Below are 25230 nucleotides of genomic sequence, written 5' to 3'. Positions count from 1 at the left end.
TGTCCTTCTTGTTTTAATTACATGACAAACTGAGCAAACACCTCAGTTTTCTTTCACAGCGTTAAATGTCTACTTCAGTGGACCCATTGCTTCTAGCAGTATATAGTATATAGGTTTGTCTAATGATGATTCTGAGCAAGTCACGATTCTAACAAGTGTTTAAAGGGTTGAGATCTTTATAAAACTTTGGGTCCAGTTTTTTCATGCACGTGAGTTTTCAAGTGGTGTTATTCAGTGTGATGGCTCAGAGAAGGCACTGAGGCCAGATAGGTCAAGAAAAACCTCTGAGCAAAGGGATCTCTTCTCCCTATCAACTTAGTCAATCAATCGTCACATCATTAACTCAGCTCAGATATCACAGCACAACATTCAGCCATCACCTCACCGAGCTGCACCCCAAAAACAGACTTCAGTGACTTGGCTATGGAAGAATGATGGCTTTAAATATATCCATCAGCAGCATCAGTAATAAATCTTCATCATGTTTATGGCTTCCCGGTGCTGAGGGAGAAGAGGGGCAAGAATGTGTCTTTCAAAATCCCTTGACTCACCAGTTTCCCATTATGTCTCTTTCAGTCTCATAAAGTCTCCCTCAGTCCACCTGATAAATACAGATGTCACCAAATTTATAGTTAATGTAAGATTAGAATAAGTCTAGATATTCTTCTGCTTCTGCACATTCTAACTGGACAGAAATATGTAGAAGAATTGTGTTTATATGCTGTTATTGCAGCTCTTTGCTACGGAAAATAATAAAAAACCTTAATATTACAGTTGGATCCTGTAATAAGAAGTTCTATAGTATTGTTGCACTTTCTGGAGAAATGTGTTTAGGGTTGGTTAAAAAAAAAAACTTTACAACTCATGAGGTTCTGGGATTGAGGTGGGACCACCACTGGAGATAAGTGCCACCACTTCCTTTACGCCTGTCCACAAAAATCTTCAAAACTACAGACTTTAGTGGAAATTAATGTTTCACAGTAGCCTGTCAAGAAAAACATTCATTTTGTGAAATCAGCATATAGTTTGGAAATTTCCACTGATACTAACTGATACATGGGAAGAAAAATAGAACAGCAGAACAGAAGAAAAGATGTGTTTAAATCTTGCCTTTCAACTTTTCTTTTTGTCTAGCTCTCTTTTCTCTTAGTATAAATCTCTATGAAGGGCAGATAGATAAGTATAGATAATTTCTTTTAATTGAATGAATAGTTCTCTGAAAGAAAAATGCTGAGGAGTCACAGTAGAATGAGTTAAGTAACATGCTGTGTGCATAAACCTCACATCTCAAACATCACGCTCTGCCATGACAGCTTCCAATCCATGTCAGAAGCCTGCAGGGCTGAAGCTCTGCTCGCTTCAAGTTACAACTGAAAGCAGTATTTCACTTACAAGACCGTATGTTCAGCAAAATAGTAAATGCAGTTTGATGCCGTGGTGATGCAGATGAGGGGAACCAAAATCATAATAAGATGCCCACACGATAAAACAAGCCAGACTCCCTCTGCAACTCAAAGTCAGCTGTACTTTTTAATCAGCCATAGAGCAAAAATGAACATGTCTTGCCAAAAACGGCACATTAAATTCATTAGCTGAGTTCTTTTGGTAGGGCAACACACATAGAGTGGTATTTAAAAAGTAATTTCTAATTCTTGGGAACATAAAACTTGTGCTGTCATTTGAACTCCGCCTGTCCCATTTTCTCTGTGGTATTTAGCTTTGTGAAGGATAAAGGAAGCCCGTGAAAGTGGATCAGGGAAAATGGACCAGTTGGCTCACTGCAATAAATAATAACACATTATGAAAAAAAAAAAAAATCCCCCTCAATCCAGCTCAAATAGGGCCCACCATCTAGCAGCAGAGCTGCACTTGCCACAACTTGCAAAGCTTACATATGCACAAATCTTTGCTGTCTGTTTGGATGTTTGTTGGCAGATGGCTAAGTTTAAGAAAAAAAAAATATTACAATTATCTTGAGAAATAGCTTAAGACAAAGTTGTTTGACTAGAAAAGCTTTTAACTTCTGTCTGACCTGCTGTACCTGTCTAGCAGTCTTAAAGAGGCTGATGAAGGCAGTAGTTGTTTACTCTGCTGCTGTGGGCAGCATTTTAAAGCCGCCCACAGGTCAGTTAGGGTCAATGTGGACTGGTGGAACAATGGTTAGGACGTAACCTCAGTCCAGCCTCACACAGCTGAACAAACCTACCACAAAACCCAGGCTGGAGCTCAAGCTTAATTGTTCATATCCTGTGTAAAAAATGAGCCACGTATAAAAGGAGCAGCATCTCTAATAACTGCTGGATGAACTGTAGGAAACAAAATTGCAGATGTTTGTCTTGATGGGACATCAGTGGGTCAAATTCCAGCCAAGTTAAATAATGTCTCCAGATTTGTTTTTTTGTCTTTTCTTATGTTAATGAAGCACTGAATTGTTTGTGTTCCACTTTAACTGCATTCAAATTAATTCAGCATCAACACTTTTAAAGGTAAAACAGCTCTACTGCTTTCCTCAGCAGGTAAAAGATCATAGATCATAACAAATGCATTGTTTTGGGGTTGGAGTACATTTTGGATCTAAATTAAATCTAAACTTGTGACAAGCTGCAGGTTGAACTTCTCATGGGAAATACCACCCTGGTATGTAAAATATGAATGTATGAGTCTAACCATATCACCTAACCACCAACAAAAATGAAAGTCCAGCACCATTAGAAATATGAGGAAGAATTCAAAGTAATAAAGGAAATGACTATTTTTCTTTTTAACAACATTTCACCATCACTTGAAATGGACAACTACATCAGGATAGTTTGTACTGTGAATTATGGCTTTGTTACTCTTTTTTAAGCAGAGAATCTATTGGCTGTAGCTAACTCATTGTCACACTTTGCTTTCCAAAAAATACTTTAGTTATCAGATTTTCTGCAAAACCGTAATTGCACTTGCCACTTCCATACTGACACACACATTTCTATGTCTTAATTGTAAACTCTGTGAGCTGCCTGCGTGTTATTATACTGAATGGATCTGCAAGAGAGCAATTTCATTCAATCTAACAAGTTGTGGCAAGAGGTTTTGGTGTGGCACCACAAATACGCCCACTCCATGCATGCTGGTTTGTGTTTGTGTGTGTGAGTATATGTGTGTTTGTGTGCAGGTTGAGACATGGGCATCTAAACACAACTTGTTTACCCACAGCTGTGTTGAGCAACAGCTCAGAAATGTATCCTCCTTAAATCCTGAGGCAAGAAAGTGGCTGGAGAAAACAAGACGCCTCCGTCAGCGTGTGTCACAGAGGGAAAGTCTGGTTCACAAAGATCCATCAACAAGATTCTCAAGGCTCCATCAGCATGATCAATTTTATAGTCTGTCTGTGTGCCATCCATGACAAACGAGGTTGTTTCGAAAGGGACTGAAACTATTGTGAAACGATAATATAAAAAATGTGAAGAATTTGCTTTTCTGTCATGTCAGCAGTGCATTTCCATAAGTCTTACATGCAACTGCCTCTATGCTCTTTTGATCTCGAGTGGGAAAGGACAGGAATGAGGTTTCGTGCACTGGAGGCCACAGACAGATGTTTAAACATTAACTAACAAGACATGACCAGACCAGACTGGGAAATGTCGAGCAGTGGACAGAGGTCCACCTCTGAGAGTTTAAAGGTCAGCTCTTTGTTGACGAGGTGATGTCGGGGTGAATAAGACGACCAGGAACAAGACAATCGAGAAAGCGATTAACTGAATGAGTAAAACTGAGTCATTGACAAGTGACACAAAGACTCAATGACAAAATCAAGTTGAATATGACTCTGAGACAGAGGTAGGTTAACACCTATCATCCCACTGGTGTGAGCTTTGGCCATGTCCACACAGAGATGAGTTCAAGTGTATCTGCTTAAAGTTTTTTAATCATTTGTACATTTTGTTCACATGGAACCGGCACTGAAACACTAACTTTAATTCAGGTTACAAAGTGAATAAATGGGGTTATCAAAATCTGCTATATAACATTTCTTTGTTAAACATATATTTTTAGTAAAATAAATAAATAAATAAAATAAAGCTTCTTAGTAGGTCACATCTTGTGCAAGTCCATCTCCTGTGTGGTTTAATGAGATCAGCGAACTGGTGGAGCTATGGTTGTAGCGTATTTCATGTCTATCCTGGTAACTTTGAAAAATGTGTGAGAAACTCCACAGAGCAGGTGATTTATCAAGGAACATAGGCTGGAAGCCACTGCTTAAGGCTACATAAAACAGGGTGATCAACCTGTTGAAGGTGCTTCTTCTTGTTTGATTTAATTTATTTGAATAACTTCTGTTTATTGATTCTGTGTAGACCAGATTCCACACATGCGACCTGCTTGAAGTCCTCTACATCAGTTCATTCACAACTATTACAATGCCGCATTTATTGCAATGATTATTTCATGTTAATGTGCTATTAATCTTTGCACCCATCAGCTACCATTTGTTGATATGTGATACATTCATCTCCAAGTTCCTAATGGGAAAATGCAACTTGATTGTTTCCCAGATTGGGAGTGCTATTTGTGTGGCCAAAGAAACATCTTCATCCTGATGCAAAGTCTGTATTTGTCTGACTTTTTCCTCCCTTACTGTTTGCATCAGTTACATTTTATGCATATGTGCAGAAATCGCCCAGTAAGCTTGAAAAAGGAAATTTATGAAAAAAGGAATTGAAGGCAAATATATTTTCCAAATCCCAGCCACTTGATTTTTACCCACTAAACCTTATAGGGTAGTAAAGGTAACTATTCCATAGATAGATAGTTTTTAATATAATAAGGTCAATAGGACTAAGTAATGCAAAATATTTAGGCTTCTGATGTAGATGGAGGATTTCTGAGAAATTTTGAAAGGCAAATTTGTCATCAAACAGCATCCATTGTTTGAATGATGTATTTTTTTCCACCATGCAAGATTTAAAAAAATCTGATCTGCCTTAACAGGTTGGCTGCAAAGCTGCTTATTTTCAGAAAAACAATCCATTTTTATCTCTAAATATTTTCAGCTCAAATTGCATTTTTAGAGATAAAATGAAGACTGCTGGAATAGATTCTCTAACATTTAATCAGCAGCTTCCACTGCTAGCGAGTTTGTTTGAAGGAAAAAGAGTGAACCGAACCAAAAGCTGTCTGACCATCTCACCCAGTGGGATCAGGAGGCTGGAAAAACATATGAGGCGTTGACACAGTAAAGAGTTGGTACAACTGGAGTGGAGCCCATTCAAGACATGGTTTGTCACTAGAGTGCAGCAGACTGTCCTCCACTGCAGATCCTCTGACCTCTGGGGAATGGGCAGCTCGTCAATAACTCTCCACCTGAACTTTACAGCTTCTGCTCTCTTTGCAGCGCCTGGTGTTTGTCCTAGAGAGAAAAAGGAGAAAGTGGGGTCTTGGCAATGCTGATTGGTTTTGACAGAGGCACTGAAACCAATTACAGATCATCTGTACAGAATGTAACATTGTAACCTATAAGTGGGAAGAATCTGGCTCAGCTCTGTTGAAATGCATAGATCATACATTTTTTGTTACTCCACTACAAACGGGGGACTTTCCTAAACAAGAAAAGAACCAAACAAGTACGCGTTTCTTACATTAAACAGTGCCGAATGACTTAACCAGAGTAAGTGAAAAGATTAAAAGTGAATCAAAGGAACTGCCTCTCACATTTTCAAAGCCTCAGTGTAGTCACGTCTTTAAGTAAATGTTTGTTTTGAGTGATGAAAATTAAGAGAATCAAGTATCACTTATTACACTTCAAGTCTTTGTGTTATCTTTTTTTAAATAAAGATTCATTAAACTGACTTAAGTGTGAGCATGCAGACAAACTAGAGCTTATGGTTTCATACACACACACTGAAGCTGGGGTGGGATTTCTTTAACACCAGTTAAGCCTAAGCAGACATGGGTGGTCCATGCTTGTCATTTCATCCCCACAGGCAAGAAGGCAAACACAAAGCACTATGGGAAATGTATCCCTCCATGATGGCAAAGCACAAGAGGTGCTGTCAGTCTGGCAGAAGACAAGTCGTGAACTCTGAGTGAAGCACAAATCATTTTGAGGTGGGAGTTTAAACTGTCTCTAAGGCAGCAAAAGAGAGGAAGAGCCACAGTGAAAATATACAACAGAGAATAAATCTCTGTGTCACTGAGGAGGAAGTCGCAGATTTTATTTTATCTTTCTGTAACCTGGACAGAATAACTTTGGTCTAATCACAAGGTAATATATATTATGTTTCTGTGGTGAGCTGCTGTCATGTTGACATCAATCAGAAGTTGTTGCATCTGATTCTGTGCCTTTAACTACCTTTGCTCTGCTAATACTTCAGTCCAAACCACATGCCTCAGCAAACACACTGAGCAAACAGGCAGGGCTGCTTTCAGGACCCGAGAGAGGCCCTTGTTTATGCTACAAGAGCACAGAGGGAAGGGCAAAAGGCGAAGTGTGGAGATAAATGCATTTGAATGAAGATGAATGTGACAAGAAACATAAATAGCTGTTATCTCTCTGTCCTCTACCCCAGCTGTGACCTTTCCTGTCTTCTTTGGCTCTGCCACTTGGTTGTGTTTGCTCCCCTGCTGAGCTAGACTCTCCCTGTGACCACTGCACACCTTGATTAGTCAATAAATAACACAGAGAACCAACACACTGACACAAAACATTGATTACATCTAAGCCCATATCTCTTTTTCTCATGGTAGTTACTCCTGCTCTCTGGTATTTGTCTGACAAAGCTGTGACTCATGTGCACCAGGCATATCCACACCAGAGACAGACTATTGACTGTCTGTGCACAAAGTTGACTTGTGATGATATTTCACGTTTAAATGAGTCCCACAGAATATGGATCCACACATGAACAGATAAAGAGAAAAACATATATCTTACTGTTACACATTAAACAAAAGCAATTCTATTGTTTACCTATTGACTGTTCACACAAAGTAACATGGAAGTGCAAATGTCAGAGGAAGCAGCATACAGGTGAATCATGCTGATTACAGCCCAGAGTGAACAAGCAACTTGCATGCAAACCCAACAGCTGTGGTTCCTCAGGGTAGTCCCAGTTAAGAAGTCAGTGTGCAAACCATAGCACGCAGCTCAGTCCAAGAATACATGTATGCAAAACTGTTCTCATGAATAAATAAAATTTAAAAATAATTAAAAACAGATTGAAGGCACTATTTTAATCATTTACAATTGAGATCTGACTTTAGAGTGAAAAAAAAGGACACTTATATAATCCTCCAAACATCCACATAATCATTAATCGACAATAGCTATGTTGATCTAAAACAGGGATATCAAACTCCGGCTCTTGAGGGCTTCTATCCTGCAGGTTTTAGATATATCCCTGCTCCTATACCAGATTCAAATCAAACAGCTTGTTGTCAAGTTCTGCACAAAGACCCATTCATTTTAGTCAGGTGTGAGGGAGCTCACACCTCTACTCTCACATTGTCCCTGTCTTTGATCCAAAGCACAAACCATTACGCATTTTGAGAGGGGGGTATTTTCTTAAGCCTAATTATGCAATTTTGTTGCCTACACCTAATCAAGGAACTGAAAACAGCACATGAACCATAGTTTCCTGAAGAAAATATACCACCAGTCTGTCCTTTGTCTCCTTAGGTGGACAGAAAAAAGAATTATACATGAAAATTATAAGATGTGGATCTTTTGCACTTCAGGCCAATGTTACCGTTACCCTTTTTTAGGCATGTGACTCAGCTGGTCTTTATTTTCTAACTACTGTACAACTGAAATCTTTCCTTAGTTTGCACTCCTTTCAGTAGCATAGATATATTTTCCTTTTGTTTGTTTTGGCTTGTTTTAAGCTCAAAAACCTTTTTTGGTTAGGTTAAGGTAAAACCCATAATTTGGGCTATTCAATTCAGTTTAGTTTTATTTATAAAGTATAAGCTAACAGCAAAACACATCTAACCTATATTTATGATTTAAAAAATATGCAATTGGTTGTGTAAACAAGTACTCGTGAACCTACAAAACAGGATCTTGTAACATTGTGTAAACCAAGTGAATTAATGTTTTTTTCCCCTTAAGACTTTATGTTTTTCTAACCTTAACCAAGTAGTTACGATTGCCAAACCCAACCAGGCAGTTTTATGGCATAATAAAGGGCAATGGAGCCCATCCCAGCTTAAATCAGCTTTGTTGGTTTCACAGCAGAAGTCATCTCAAGACACCCAGCAAAAAGAGCAAACTTGTTCAATTCATGTTCAAATGCATACAATCCAATGTAATTGATCTGATTGTATTTACATATAGCCAAATTATAAAATATTCCTTTGATAAATAAACCAAAGTATGACATCATATCCTCAGCTTGATTTAGTTCCCTGTCTTGAGTATGCCGAGTGGGAAAAGCTCCCTTTTTACAATAAATTAATGCCAACAGACTCAAACTCGAGGGCGGCCATCTGCCTCAAAAGATTGGGAGACACATCAAACACAGAAATGCAAATCAACAAATACATCCAACAATATGACAAAAGGAAAAAGCAAAATGCTTAATCTATGACAGAAATGACGGCATACAGACAGCCTACTTGATGAGTAAAAAGAGTGTAGTATTAGCTCTGTATAATGTCATAGTTTTGATCTGATGCTGCTGCCCCAACAGATGGTTGCAAAGCAGATTGCAGCCTTTCACCACAGACTTTAGAAGATTCTACATTTTGCTGTAAACACTGATGGATCTAAGCTTCCTCACCAAGTAGAGTCTCATATGTCCCTTCTTGTAGTCGGCTTCAGTGCTGCTTTTCCAGTTCACTCTGGCTCCTTTTCCATTAAAGATGAATCAGTGCCAGTTCGGTGTTGGTGCTAGAGCCAGTGCTTAGCTGATGCTTCCAAATAACCTGTTCAGTTTTCCACCATATGCAGCCAAGTCAGTGCTGCATTACGTCATCTTAAACGCAACTGAATAAGCCGCCTTGAGGAGAAAAAAGAAGGAAGCGCTCAGGTAAGGATTGTTAACATGGAGTTTACTGTACCCTGCTCTTGTTCTTCGCAACTTGCATAGACTCCCACAGATAGACGAGTCATCTGTTCATGGCTGTCTGTGAACGTTTGATGATCAAGCGTAGTGACGGCAACTACGCTTAATGATCGAGGTAATTACTCAAAGTTATGTTACAATGTTTTTAGCTGTTAGCTACAACACGTAACCCAAATTAGCACTGACTATACTTACATCAATTACATGGTACAAACATAACATTTATGTCCGTTTTGCAATTTCTCATTGGGATTAATAATGTCATTTTTCAGTTATTAGATGGTGTTAGTGTGGATTTTGATGCAGCCGCTGCCTGGTGTCAAATGTTTATGGAACTGACGTTGGGTTGGCTTTAATGAAGCAATAACTGTCTGGCATATCATTTCTTGTTTTCCAGGTTCTTGTTCATGTCTGTTTTCCAGGTAAACTCCCAGGTGTCTGTAGCCCTCCACCACCTCCAACTCCTCTAAAATTGTGTTTGGCTTATTTCTGTCCTCCTAAAGTGTTTACATCTAAGATGAGCTGACTGTTTCCACACCATGTGACCAGAAAGGGAAGATGAATATAAGATTCAAAGAGCTCTTGACCCATTTATCCACCCCAACCTCCTCCTTAAAGGGCATCGTCATTGTGGAGCTGTCTGTTAAAATCAAGAAAATGATTCTTCTTTTCTATTATTATGCTAAAAACCCATTTGTACAACAGAATATTTCCAAAAGCTAACTACACAGAGCACAACTTTGGACTTTGTCAAACATTTAAGAATCCCAACACATCTTATCATGATACCACACACACAAAAGCAAGGGACTGTTACAGTTCACATTTAAGAGCCAACCCACAGAAATGCCACCTTAAACGAGTCAGTCAGAGTAGATAAAGGTAAAATGTGTACAACAAAACGATTGGGATTTAAAAGACAGGCTTAGTCATAATCCCATGTAAAGACACACTTTTTTCTAAAGATTATACAAACACAGTATTATAATATGTGAATTTGGCAGGAAGTTACCAGGTCTGATGAAGTTGTGGTCAGTGATGCCATCAGAACATCTATCCCTGTTGTGTGAATGAGCTATTGAACATGAAAGACTGTACTGAATGTGTAAGGCTTGCTGATGCTGTCTTCTCCATCCAGGCAGAATCTCCATACATTAAAACCAGATGTCACCAGGCTTCAAAAAAGTGAGGTGCATTATGGATCAAAATTTGAGGTCTGGATGGCATAATAATAATCTGCTAGGCTCATCCATCATCCAGTTAAAGGTTATTCTTATCATGACAGAGGTGCAGGTTGACGTGAGTACGCTGAGCAAGCAGTTTGTATTTATGTATACAACGTGTGAAAATCAAACTGGAGAACGGTCACCTATCTGTGAGAAGAAGAAGATTTATACCTGGGAGTCTGAAGAGAGGCACTGTGTGTGTGAAAACCGTGGTGACACTTCTGTCGGCTCAGAGAGCAGCTCTGCCAGGACCAGCCTCTCTGTGGTTTGTTTATGCTAAGAGCTATTCCAGGCTGCAGATGCACACAGCAACGTGCACGGTGACCTTCTCGCCTCAAGAAAACGTATTTAGCTGAAAAATTGGCGGGGGGGGGGGGTCAAATGATAGCACATCTTTCGTTCTGTTACATGCAAATAAACACACACAGCCACACCTGTGCTACCTCCCCTCCTCTTTTCCTGACCCAGTTTGTGCAGCTGGCTTGACAAGGCTGTGTGAACACAGCAAGAACGAACCAGAGATTTTAGCTGATCACAAATGGGTGCACGAGTTTCTGTGTTTGGATTCTCATACTTTTGTGTCTGTGGGTACGCATGGCAGGATGTGAAGGAAGACTGCCCTACGAGGGGGGGAAGGAGGACGTAGCACTAAAAAATGAATCATCAGCAGGCAGTTTGTCTGTCTTTCCCCCCTCTGCGTCTGTCTCAAAGCCTCCAGGGATCCCAACTTTCACAGAAGCAGAACCCTGATTGCAGAACTCATCAATCAATGGTAAAATGTCTGTTCAATAATGTTCTGGGTCCCCCGTCCATAATGCAATGGTTAGAATTTTGATGCACCGTGTCAAAGTAACTTTACTGAATTAATGAGAAGTATAAAACAGAAACTCAGACAGCTATTCCCAAAATTAATGATCACAGTCTTTGAAAGAATAATCCATCTTGCTGAACGGGTGATGAATGAGAGCACATGGAGAAAACATTGAGCAGGCCCAGTCACAATACAGGTTCTTTTTTTCTAACTTTGAACAACTTATAAACTGATTCCATCTTGATACAAAACTAAACAACAGGCTTAGAAGCATCACAACTTTTTTTTTTTTTTTTTTTAAGTCATTATGGTGTATCTGAAATGAAGTTACCAGTCAAATGGAGTCATACATTACCACAGCAAAAATGTAAGGACAGGAAAGGAATTAATTTTGAAACAACCTGCTCTGAATAAACATGGAGGCTTAAAAAATTATTATGAAGGTATTAAAAACAAACCTTGGGACTTACATTACACACACTCATTAAAAGAAAAGAAAAACAGCTGCGTCAGTCAGCCTGTTTCATCCTTCTGTGGTTATTCCTTAGCCTATTCAAATAACAAAAAAACACATGTTGCAGTTTGTCTTTGAGGTGCCTGGTTGTGAACTAAAGGTATCAGGCATTCCTTCCTCCAGTCCAATACAATGGCACCAAATAAATAATGAAATATGAAATGTGGCCACATTAAATTATAGTCTAGAATAAGTTCAGTGCTTAAAACACAATAAAAGAACAGCCTAAATAAAATGTCATATTTATAGCTCATGGTTTACCTGTCTTTTCTTAGACAGAGGTTAAAAATGAAGCATTTCAGGGAGAAGAAGACAGACGATATACCGCAATGGTGTATAGTGTGAGGAAATTAATGTTTATTACTTGGGCATATAAATCTGTTTTTGTGGAGTCCATAAATGAGTGTTTAAAAACTCTTTAATTGTTTTTTAATAAAGACAACAAAACCATGCTAAACTTTACCAGGTAGGCTTGTTGTCCATTTTGTTCAGCATGGAACATGGTAATTTTTAAAAAATAATAAATAAAAAAAATAGAAAAAAGAACAGAATTACATGGTGTCTACCATGGAATACATTTGTTTGTTGTCATTTAAGTGACTATTTAGCATGTCCATGCACTGCAGTGTATATAAGTGGAAAGCCTAACCCTACATGTAAAATATTCAAATGAAATGCCACCATGTCTCTGTGGTGACTTTCAGAGCTTTCTGAGGTCTTCACATTAGCTGCCATTGAGCAACTCTCCCCTTCTGCATGCTCACAGACATGCCTACTCCCACAAATATCATCCCAGTGTGTTATAGCTAATCTGTACCAGATCTCTACACTAATCCCTTGAATTCCTGAGGCTCAACATGATGGGCTGTTTAAGATAGACAGTATGAGACAAAAACACACCTGATGCGGGATGGGCAGTAAAACTTTGCTCCGCAGCTTCCTGCTGTGGCTTCCAAACAACAACAGTGAGGAGGGAAAACTATTCACAGCAAACATGATTACAGCTGAACACTCTAAAGAGGGATGCCATTAAGTATATGTTTCAGACAACATAAGCAAACACAGATTTATCTCAGCTCATATGAGAACTGGAAAAAAAAACATCAAGCATGATCTGTCAGTCTGTGGTAATCACCATGGAGAGCTGGTGGACCATCAAAAGCACAATCAACTAGCTTGGTGCAGCTCTGCACTACCTCCCATTTACGCTCTGATTTCCCTTTGGCAGAGCTGTTGTTGAGAGGGCAGTGGTATGAATATGAACATGGGGGAGTGGGGGGTGAGAGTGCAACAAGGATTCAATTCTTTCTCCCGTGGCCACCGAAATGACTGCCTCCTGCTCATATGTGCACTCATGTCTGTTTTGTCTGCTCTGCCTGTGTGTGATTATGTGTGAGTTGTGCGTGCACAAGTCATTTGGTTGCTGGTGGATGGTGTTCCCACCCATCTCCACCCTGTCCTGAAATATACAAGGCAGGACAGTTGCAGACACACAAAGCAACACACATACAGAGTTCATGAAAAATAACCATAGCAATCTTATAATCATCCTCTTGCTGACGAAATATTAAGTTCATCCAAAAGCAGCTGATTCATTATTAGAAAACTACAACCTGAAAGAACAGGATTGCTTCTGAATATGGTTGGATAACCTTACCAAGGTAACTTTTCATATAAAAAGAGATAGAAATACTAATTTAGACCTGGAGAAAAACAGACTAACATCAGTAATGTAGTTGTTACAGTATGTGGCTATAATGTTCATCATTATGCAGACGATGCAACTTTGTACGGCAGTGAAGTTTCTCTCAGAAATACTGCTTAAGCAGTCTGCATGTTTTCACCAGAAAATGTTTAGCAGCTACATTTTTCCACACCACCAAAACATTGCCGTATCACAATACATGGTTACCAATTATGGGGCAACTTATCCCTATACTTGTTGGTAGGCAGCTTCCTCCTGACATGATTTGAACCTAGAACTACAAATAATAATATAACCATGTATAATTTTTATAACCACAACTATGTATTTAGTAACATCTAAAAATAAACATGTATTTATGTTTATTTTTTATGCATTACCTAAACCCTAACCACATTGGTCTTGAAAGTAGGTTTCTTACATGGGAGTTGGTGTAGTAACACCTCCATCTACCCTTCTTTAACTCCTTATGAATATTTGTGACCAAATCAACAGCACCACACATCTACATCACCCCTCAGGGACATGTGGAATGTGTACATTTGGACAGATATAGCGAGAAATCAAACATCTCTGCCATCCCTAAGAAAGACACTGAAAGTCAACATCATCTCGTGGTGAGACAAAAGATGCATCTCCTTAATTGAAAAGAGAAAGGGGTCCAGAAAATGGAATTGTTGTACATTTTTTGACTCTTTATAATGAAAGTGCTATTTTTTACTATAACACATTATGATTTGAAATTGGGGTAGCCTTCAATGGATCACAGGCTCTGCTCATTTAACTTGAGCCGCACATTACAGTACTATATTCGGAAATAGATAAATAAATAAATAGTTAAGAATTTCTGACAAATCCGAGGAAGTCTGCCCTACACTGACAGACTGGTGTAATGAATCTGTAACCTGGTCTTCCAGTTAATTTTGGAGCTTGTGCTGGTAGTCTGTGCTTCAGACTTTGTTGCATTCAGTGGATGACTTGGTTTGCTATAACCATAAGGTTTTTGACACTGATTGTAAGCAGCAGGAAATATGCAAATACTACTGGTCCACTTTTGGACTGCAGCTGCAGCAGGTAGGAGGTTGGCTTCTTGGCAGAGCCAGCCAGTGCACAGCAGGAGAGAAGGGACGTGCTCGCCCCTGTCGGTTGTGCATGGAAGTGGTCCAGATCATAAGGGTTGGACTAGATCCAGGTGCGAAAAAAAGAAAGAAAAAAAAAGCCTGGCAGGATCATCAAGAGGGAGCTCTCCACTGGAGCGCGCGCAGACAGAGTAGCAGACACTCAAACACAGAGCAAAGCAAAGGAGTTCTCATCCAGATCGGTGCCAGACGCACAGTCGACTCCGTTTTGTGAGGATTTTTACTGTTTTGTTTAGTAAATAAGTTTTGAATTTATAATAATAATTTACTTTGGAGCCGAATCTGCGGGTTTACTGGAGTTTCTTTAAGATTTCTGTATACGTTTAGAAAATCTTGTCGAATTAAAGGGAATCGTTCCCGACGCGCAGGTACGGTATAATTTTTAAAATGCTTGGTTTACTTGTTGATGTCAGCTTGATGAGTTTTGTCCACAGTAAATAGTTTATTGGTTAAATGTCATTCCCCGATATTTCCCCCTTTTTGTACTTACAGAAACCCCAGATCAGAAGTTGAAAAACTTCTCCCAGGCTTGTTTCTTGTCAACGCAGCAGTGCGCAGCGGCTTGGAGCGCTTCCTGAAAAAGAATAAATAAAAGTAGTCAGTGGGACTTTTTTCCCCCTTTCTTTCACTGGAGCCGCCCCAGAAATGGTGGGGCACCTACATTTACAAGCAATGGATGATAGCCTGAAAGGAAAGAACCGAGAAGGGCTGCTCGACAGTCCGGATTCGGGGTTGCCACCGAGTCCCAGTCCGCCCTTCTGCTCACTCTCTCCGGGTCTGATCGAGTCTCGCTCCGGCAGCTGCACGACTCCTGTCGAGAGCCAGCATGGATATTATAAAAAGGAAAGCAGAGAGGGCAAACTGGTAAGAAACCTCTGCATTTTCTTTCAGTTTCTGATCCGAATGTCTTATGTTCAGAATAATTTGACAACCAAGCTTTATTGAACTTTTAATGAATTAAAAACAAAAGGGACTTAATAGTAAATTAAGGTCAAAGCACAACTGAATTTCTGTGAGCATTTAAATGTCAGGCCAGAAACAGATTCAGATTAGTCCCTCTCACACAACATCTGGAAGCTCTCTCTCTCAGTAGGAATTCCTTAGTTGCAAACCTCTGATATTGTGCTCATGTTGATGATGCCACTGGCCCTCATTAAGAGGCTACAGAAAAGTGGACTCTTCCTCGCTGTGGTGCATCAGCTGCCCTTTAACTGCACATGTGTCACAGATCCCAGTGAGTTTGTACTGTTGGCCCAGCTGTGTCTCCAAATAAGGGCCCAGGGACTGGCAGGGAGCCTTTTCACGATTTCAGGGGTTTTCAGCAGAAAGACAGCTATGAATTAGATAACTTCAGTAACATATGGGTAAATGAGTGTGTACCACAAGGATTCTTAAGGATTTTGTTTCTCCTGTTAGGCACAGGAAATACAAATTTAATCAGATTTCTGACATTTTGTGATGGATTTACATGGGGGCAATCTTGTCTCTCATGCTGATTAAAGGCCAGACTTTCAGGCTCTAAAACCTTCAAATAAGTACCCTGCTGCAGGTCTGTCCTCCTAAAAGCAGTTTAAACGGCCTAATTGGTTCTAAACCAGGCCTGTACTTCCCCAACCTGTCTGGCTTGTGACCCTTTTAAAGTGAAACACTATCACATGCTGCCCATATGTATATGACTAATGAGCTATCTTATCAAAGAAATGTTTTCTTTTGGTTTAGGATTTTCAAGTTGAACTAGTTCGTCAAAAAGTTTGGGCATACCTTTCTACAAAATGAAATTAAATTTTAAAGTAAAATTTCTACATTTGTTGAAGACTTGGTCATAGCATACATGAGTTAAAAGGTTTATTATATATAAAAATATATATATATATATGTATATATACATATATATATAGTTTTTGCTCTGTCTGTGAACATCAACAGGCTAATACGGCAAACTAAAAGTCAAGAAGTAAAGGTGCAGGGTATCAAAGAGACTCAAAATGAAAGAAAATAAATGAACATTTCTTTCCAAATATATATCAGCATCTGGAAGACTTGCCTCACAATGTGTAGGCGGTAATAAGCAGATGGCTTTGCATATGTATCTTCAGCAATACCAAGTATTATATGCATCTATCAGCCTCTATCAGTTCCTGCTTAGAGGTCCTTGAAAGCGGTAGAATTACTTGTTTGGTTTTTGGTTGCAGTTTCATCAAATCTTACAAGCTTTCTGCATTAGCACAAAAATACACAAAGTGCACTTGCTATTCATAAAAACATTTATTCAAATAGTTAATGCACCGTTGGTCAAACTTTTATTTTATTTGTCAGAGCTTTTACTGAAAAACAAGGTGGCTGTGTAGGCTTTTTAGCAATGTATTGTATTTTTGTGTTTGCCATATGATAAATGCTTTTTAATGACACATCCTGGTCTGACCTGTGTCACATATGTCAAGGCTGATTTAAGTGAAAATCATTTTCAGGTCACTCCCAGTTCCAAGACTATTCAGAACATGTCTGCACAGGTCAGCATGGCTTTTAAAGTGTCTTTAGGAGGCCTCAGAAAAGCAGTGCGGAGTCCTGGCAGTTGCATTGTTTTGCAGAAGCTTGACACACACACAAAAGAAAGAAAAAAAATCATCTAATCGTTTGAGAGTTCATATTAACAGAACCCCTTTCATTCTTGATTTCTCTTTTTAAAAGATGTGCTCCTCTTTGCAAATGGCCTGTGCATGTGCTGTTTTTCACCTTACCAAGTCTATTTTTGTGTTGTTTTTGTATACCACCTTAGAACAATCCTCCAGCTCTATTTTGAGGTGCAGGGGGCTTGTTAGAGCAGCAGCAGACTGTTGCATAAGTGTTTGATGACCTCTCACTTCTAAATTAAACAGGGATAAATGCTCAGACAGCCTGTCTGTTTTCAAAGTTGTCTTAAATTATGAAGATGCAGAAAAATAATATGTAGGCATGCATTTTTCTTTTCTTTTCTTTCTTTCTTTTTTTTTTTTTACATTTACACAAGGAATTTACAAAAAGACTGAATTACATGAAAAATATGCATGTGGTCATGTAATCGTGATAATGTTGTGCATACTATAAGGATGTGGCTCAACTGTTGGTGGATAAGGACAGAGACATTCAGGAGGCAGATCTTGTGACCTTTTCTAAATCTGCCTCACTGTGTGATACAGATGCACTCCTATTAACATCCATGCATGCACAGGATGTAAAGTTCAAGGCTTTGCCATAATGAACAGCCAGCAGCTGGAAATCTGTGTTTGGGTTGGCGTTTCCCTCAGTAACTCTGCATTGTGCATTGTACATTGTGTGGGCTGCTTAGCTGCAGGCTGTTTCTTCTGGGCAGAAATGTGCTTCCAGGCAGGTTTATGCTTTGTGTCCTTGTTGGGGGATACACTTGGCCCTCCTTTCTAGAGTGTCTGCTTTGCAGACCTTGCCAGAGCTCTCTGTAGAAAAATACCTGGAATGCCCTCTGTGCTAAAGCAGTAGTGGAAAGACAATCACATACTCGCACAGCGTGTCCAGGCTGTGGGGAAATAGGGGCAGAAAATGAGCAGCCTGCAGATTCATTTCATTCAGTACTGCGTTGCAAAACTAGCAGCTGTGGAAGTTCAATGCTGCCGGTCAGATAGTGTGTGCAGATGATGGTGGGCTGGAGGTAAGACGAGCTTCACGTAGTGATCTGTTGCGTCCTTGGCCTGCTCTTGCTCGTCCCCTCTAGTGGCATGTACAGTTAGACTGCAGCATGTGACAGCCTCCCCTGTAATGTGAGAAGTGGAGGAGTTTTGGTTGAGGTGCTGTTTGATTCAGATTGGTCGTGTTCGGAAACACACCTTTGCAGAAAGCGGTCAATCACAGCCTTTGGTATGAGAGCTCCAGGTGCCGCTCTGTGTGTCTTTTTATGGCTTCAGAGACGACAGTGTTGATGGTTAAGGGTTAGAGCCCAAACAGAGCTGGTTTCAACCGTTAGATAACTTAAAAAAAAACTCCTTCTCACATTTTACCTGCATCATGTGATTTTATTGTTGATCATTATAACAGTAAACTCAAGTCAGCCATTGATGCTGCAGCTCCAGTAGAGCTAAAATGATAAAATCTATGATGAAATGATGAAATTAAGAGGTTAAAAGAAAATGGCAGGAGAGCAGAGAGAAAATGGAGGAAATCAAAATTAACTATTCATTTAGAAAATTTTCATGAACAACTTAAAATCTACAATAATATATTTAAACATGCAACAACATCCCACTGTTCAAACCTCATGATGGACCATAAAAACAACCCCAAAATCTTTTTTAAAACAATCAGACGATGCATGCAAAGCTGTCGCAGACCACTTCAGAAATAAGATCAGTGCTATCAGATCCAGCCTTTTATCTCAACAAAATGTTGATTTTAGCATACCAGCAGAAATTCTTTTACCAAAGGAAACACTGGAGAGTTTTGTTCTGGTCGATAGAAAGATGCTTGGTTGACTTTCTCCCAATTAAAGCCAACAACCTGCCCTTCCCATTCTCACATTACTTTTAAAAACATTTTATGGTTTCTTTAAGTGTGAGCTTTTAGATATGGTGAATTACCCTCTTAAGATGGGTGTCTTCCCATCTGCCTGCAAAACAACAGCAGTGGGGCCTCTTAAGAAGAAGAGTAATTTAGATTCCAAAATTCTTGATAACTACTGACCCGTATCCAACTTACCGTTTTTAAGTAAAATTTTAGAAAAACAACTCAATTACACAAGTTTTTACATAAACACTTTCAGTCTGGTTTTAAGATGAACCACAGTACTGAGATGGCCCTTTTAAAGGTTGTTAACAATCTCAGTTGTAACTTGGACTCTCAGAAACTATTGGTCTTGGTGCTGCTGGATGTTAGAGCTGCATTTGACACAGTAGATCCCCAGATTTTATTAGACAGACTGACAAATCTGGTGAGGATCTCTGGTACTGTTATTAACTGGTTTTATTCCTATCTCACAGATTGACAGTTTTCATAGGAATGGATACATGCTCCTCAGGAATGCTTGAAATAAAAACGTGGGATTCCCCAAGGATAAATTTTAGGCCCTGTACTTTTTAATCTGTACATGTTGCCACTTGGGGATGTCATCAGGAGGCACAGCTTTGATTTTTACAGCTATGCTGATGATACACCGCTTCACATTGCTATGTCTACTGTTTACTTGGAGCCAGCTAACACCCTTTTAAACTGTATTTTAGGTATTTACAATATAAAGTGTTGGATGCTAGAGGATTTAATTATTAATCCTGAAGACAAGAGAGAGTTCATGTCATCCAAACTGCAGAGTTTTTAACGTTATCGATGTGTGAAAAATCTGGGTGTTCTTTTTGACTCTGAGCAGAATTTTATTCCACACATTAGAAATGTCTCAAAGACAGGATTTCATCATCTTAAAAACATCACCAGAGTCCGCCCATTTCTCTCTCTTGCCAGCATGGAGGTGCTGATGCATGCTTTTATTTCTAGTAGAACAGATTATACCTGTTGCTTTTATTTGGTCTTATCGTTGAACATTTTTAACTTCAGTGTTTTCCTCATGGGGATCCTTCATGCTGGGGGCTATGCTTGCTTGGTTTACAGGGTTGTTGCCATGGTAATTGCCCTTGTCTGGGTGGTTGTTGGGGTCCTGCAGTGCAGCCCTATGGCTGTAGTGTGAACCCCGGCCTGCCGTGATCTGGGTGGTTTTCAGTGCTGGCGGCCTCTGTGGTCATGCAAGGGCAGCCTCCACCATGTGAAAAGGTCCCCAAGATATTGTTTCCCCACAGCAACATAAAGCCAGATGTTTTTTTCTTATTTAATATACAGTAAAAGAGACAGCAGCTAGAGGTTGGAGTGCAAATTAGGATGGGGGATGTGGGTGATTGTGGTGGTTGCAGTGGTAACTGATGCATTGTGATTTGAGAGAGACTATGATCAGGTGTGTGTTTTTTAACATTGTTAGGTTTTATACTTGTTTTTAATGTGCCCAAACTGTTTTTATGTGAAGCACGTTTTGTATGAAAAGTTCTTTATAAATAAAATTTGATGACGATTCAACGTGATCTAAAAATCTTGAGTTTTGTCCCAAAAGAAAAATAATAATAACAATAATTTTGGGATACTCTTCCTACTTGATTGTGAGAAAAGCAGCAGATTAACCTGCCATTATAATATTATGTGCTGCCTGTGACATTTCATATTGGGCACAGTAAAACTGAAGTAATTTAAACAGTCTCCAAATGAGGCAGCAAAGTGACACAGAGCGGGACACTGCTTCTCCACCAGCGCTGGAGTTGTTGTTTTAAACTGGCCCCCTGACCTCCTCTCCAGATCCTGGCTTTGTCCTTTCACTATCACCTTGTTAACATTGTTAAACAGTGTCATCCTTTCTCAGCCGGGCTACCAGCAGCTCCACAGGCTTGCCTTTTTTTCCTCCCCTTTTTTCTGACAACTTTAAGCCTGTTTTCCTAACATATGCACAAACACACACACACACAGGCGTTGTCTGGCTCATACATCTCTATCCAGCTTGAACTGAAGAGGAATGTAGCGAGAAAGAGATTTTCCACCAACAACTTGCTTGGCTGGGCCCATGCAGTGTAATTATCTGAATTAAAACAGGAGTCTTGCCCTGACTGCTATGGTTCTTACCTAGCTGCTTTTGCAGTAACAATCGAGCCATCGATAAGGCACGTTCACATGAGGGCGGATCAAGAGTATTTTCCTGGAGAGGGTGGGGTCTGCAGTGTTTTTAATTTGGGTTGCTGGCGCTGTTGAAACCTCTCAACAATGCTGACATTTCTTAAGCTGGAGTTCCTTCAAAGGGCACGTTACAAGCAGTTCAGGATGTCATACATGTTGCTGTGAGACTGTGATTCTTCTGTTTCCTTTGTGCAGCTGCCCTACCTGCTGCTGAACTCTACAGGAACAGATCCAAAGACTCGTATGCACCCTGTGTTCTTTGGGGAGAGCATTGAAGTCAACCCCAAACCAGAGCAAGAAATCAAGTAAGACATCCCTGACATGACAAGAAGTGGCACTGCTATTTAGATAAAGGCTTTCTCTTCAATACTGACACCTACTGATCAGGTCCAGTTGGATTTCTTTAACATCTGCCTTCTTTCTAGGTGCAACTCCGAAGTCAAGTATGACTCCGACAGGCATTACAGAGACCGGGTGTTGTGTGCCCCCATTGCTACGCCCACCTCCTTCAGCGAGACGGTGGTGGCGGTGCGGAACTGCACTTGGAGGAGCTACAAGACCCAGGTGTACCTGGAGCCACGGCAGAGGCCCATCAGTTACCAGAGCACCACTATTATCTACCCAAAACACGCCAAGAACACTTATCGCACCACGCTCAACTACAACTCCACAGGCTCCCGCCGCTGGTTCGTCTCCACGGTGCAGCTGCAGTCCAGCGAGGATACGAGCCCCTGTATCATCTACACAGAAGACCTGTAGAGCCCAGATTCTTAGAGGGCTGCATGGTGATCACCTTCACTTATATATATATATAAAAAAAATTTTTTTGTTGTTGTTCTGTTTTTTGAAGGACAAGGAACTTGGAAATGTCCACACTGAAAGGGAAAGTCCTTGGAGCCCCTACAAACCTTTCTTTGAAACTCTGGGAACCAGTCACTTGGGTGTATTTAGATTTTCTACTGTTGCAGTCTTTAAAAAGGCCGCTGGTCCTTTGGCAGTTTAAAGTTGCACCTCAGCGTTTTAATGTCTTATTTAATTCAAGAGTTGGCAAAAATGGGAGCCTCCGCTCGAGTAGTATTGTAACCTCAGCGAAGGTAACAATCAGATCATAGATAGATTTGTGAACAGGGAAAAGTAAAAAATGACACGTCATGGATTTTAGCCCAGCGTGCGCAAACCTAGTAACACCAATGCGAAGCTTTCTAAATATAGCTTTATTGCACTTGTTTTCTATATGTCACAGTTCTCTCAGAGGACTTGGCGTTGCAGTGGGGAATTTCTGTGCTGCATCTGAAAAATTGGACCAAAGATAGTTTGAAGAGTTTATTTCCTTCTAGTAACTCCACACACTTGAGATAGAAAGCTCGAAGAATGCCACCCATCATCAGCTTGTTTGATCGAGAGAAATGAGACTGAAGACAGATCATAACGAGATAGTCTGAAAAGGCCCCTGAAAACATATTCAGCCATGTGGAAAACAGCAGCTGTTAGCATTCTTCAGTATTAAGGTTTTTGGTGAACAGTTGTTTGTTTGAGTTTTAATCAATGTTTAAGACCTGTAGATCAAAAACCAAAGATAATATTTAGGGAGAATAAAAAAAAAAACCTATTTTTTTTTTTTTTTTAGAAAATAGATATAGATAGTTAAACTTAGAAACTGTAATTCATCTGAACAGCGAGGGTGTAAGATGAGAAGGTCTGATGACAGAAGATCGTGGAGATCAAGGCTTTTCAGAAAGGTGGCAGCCTTTTATCTGTCTTCAGTGCAGTGGCTCATTTCTAGTTTTACCACACAAGAAAAAAAATCTAGACAATCACAGGGAAGTAATTAACCCCTCCCTGACACAAATCTTGGTACGGAGCAAACTGTTCTCTACAGGCATCTGCAAGTCAAAACCAAGAATCAATACCAGCTGCAGTTTGTTTAGTGCTACAAGCAGCAAGCGCCAGTCTGTTTCAGCTGCATCTCAAAATATGGCAAACACTCCTCTGGATGGGGTGAAACCAGCCGTTTGGAAAGTCTTGGACAGTAACATCTTCTCTAATGTAATATTGAAGCAGATGTAATTTGACCATTAGGTCTAACATTATTAGCAAATTTAATTTTTGTTTCGTCATTTGTATATCAGGAGTATTTCATGCTGTTTTCAGATTTAAGTATTTTGCCATCTGTAGTAGATCAAACTTCTGTCTAATTTCCAATATGTTAAAAAAAAAGTGATCATGAAAACATATTATTACACAGATTTCCCTGTTGAAGATGTAAAAATATTTTTCCTGTACTTATTGTGTTTGTCTTATATATATATATATATATATATATATATATATGTATGAATGTATGTATGTATATATATATATATATATATACATATATTGCTGAAGTGGCAAATGTTGAAACTTTTGACTTTACCTCAGATTTTCTTGGGTATCTGTTTTATCTCGTTGCAAATTAGTATTCCCGATATTCAGTGGAAGTCTTGTGCTCTTGATTTATTTCATAGTCTGGTGATCCCTCCAGTTTAGTGGAGAGCTGAAAGAGCTAGACGGCACAAAGCCGAAACAGTGCATCTGTACTTAAAGAGCGAATGAGGGAAAAACAGTAAGTAGTGGGAGAAAGAGTGACACAGGAGGATCTGCTTATAGATAGATAGATAGATAGATAGATAGATAGATAGATAGATAGATAGATAGATAGATAGATAGATAGATAGATAGATAGATAGATAGATAGATAGATAGATAAGAACTGGTGGGAATTGTGGGAGGATGTTGGACTTGAGTGATGTGTTGATGGTCTGTGAAAAGTCAGAAGATGAGAGAAAGTTGGGGGATGTTAAGTTTAATATTTTGATGTGTGATACTTTTGTGTTTTCTAACACTTGATTTTGTTACTGTAAAATATTCTCCTATTGTATATGTGGCATCAAGGCACTTCATAATTCTCTTTATATTTTTGTACGTCAATCATTTTCTGTTCTGATCAAAGAAAATTATTTAAAAAGATGTATATCCTAAATAAAAGAAAGACAATTCCCAAACACAGTTTTTTGTAATCAGAGGACATCGTATTTTCCTGTTCACCATGTTTCTTTGTCAATTGAAATAAGTTTTCAAGAGACCCAGAAGCTCACAGATGGGTTCACCTTTTATTCTTGTATGAATAAAAAATGAAAGAAAACACATTTTCCTTCCAAATGAAATGATTGTTCAGTTCACCATTGTGAGAACGCCGCCACCCCCAACCCTTTCTTGAACACAGGCTGTATATTAAGATGCCAGATATCAGACTGCAACTAAAATAACAGCAGCTCCTGCAGCCAGCGTTGCTGCAGGGTTTTGAAGTAGAAGCCTCAGGATCTCCACAGCAGCTCACATCATTCAGCACCTCAGCTGTGTGTCTCCAGCAAAGGTGCCCCCTGATGGCACAGCTGTTAACAGGCCAAACAGTTCTCGATTTAACAAAGTACCGCTTCCTGCGAGTAAATTGGCCTTTGATTTGTTGAACAAGCCGACATCAGCAGTGAGAAGCAGATTATACAGCTTTTGTTTAAAACAAACTTCAACTTGATTAATGCACTAAATGAGCTGCACGACTGGATTATTTTAACTCAAAATGAATGAATATAATCCATTTGAAGGAGAAAGGAAGAATTCATAAAAAGTATTACTTTTTACCACACAAAAGTGTGTAATATACATTAAATTTAATTGTATTTATTAGAAATATGTGATCTTTTAATATATATTGTCTTCATAAAATAAAGTACTAACATTTGGTCCCTGTAGTCACACTTTGAAAGGATGTTTTTTATAAACTTAAAAATAATCATCATAAGTCATTTATTCCGTCATTTAAGTATTTAAATAAACTATTCAGCATTAAAAACATCATGTCAGAGTACAGCATTTTTCTGTCTGAGTATAAGAATATTATCACTGATGCATAATGTGTAATGAGGATCAGCTGGTTGTACTTGTGCACATTTTTATATTTTACAGCTGCTGGGTCATTCATTCTCAGCAGTTTTCATTTCAGAAAAGGAACTGGATATAAATCTGTTACCAAGGAACTAAAATAAA

General features: G+C 39.3%; 1 protein-coding gene across 1 annotated transcript; it reads left to right on the top strand.

The window, feature by feature from the left end:
• Positions 1 to 14557: 14557 nt before the first annotated feature.
• rflna (refilin A) lies at positions 14558 to 24192 on the top strand. Its single transcript, XM_042000298.1, has 4 exons — positions 14558 to 14810; positions 14935 to 15306; positions 21343 to 21452; positions 21573 to 24192. The coding sequence occupies exons 2-4, from the start codon at positions 15088 to 15090 to the stop codon at positions 21904 to 21906; spliced, it is 663 nt and encodes a 220-aa protein (XP_041856232.1). The 5' UTR covers positions 14558 to 14810; positions 14935 to 15087; the 3' UTR covers positions 21907 to 24192.
• Positions 24193 to 25230: the final 1038 nt, after the last annotated feature.

The sequence above is a fragment of the Melanotaenia boesemani genome, chromosome 11 (genome assembly GCF_017639745.1).
Source record: "Melanotaenia boesemani isolate fMelBoe1 chromosome 11, fMelBoe1.pri, whole genome shotgun sequence".
Classification (NCBI taxonomy): domain Eukaryota; kingdom Metazoa; phylum Chordata; class Actinopteri; order Atheriniformes; family Melanotaeniidae; genus Melanotaenia; species Melanotaenia boesemani.
This window is presented reverse-complemented; position numbering and strand designations above follow the sequence as displayed.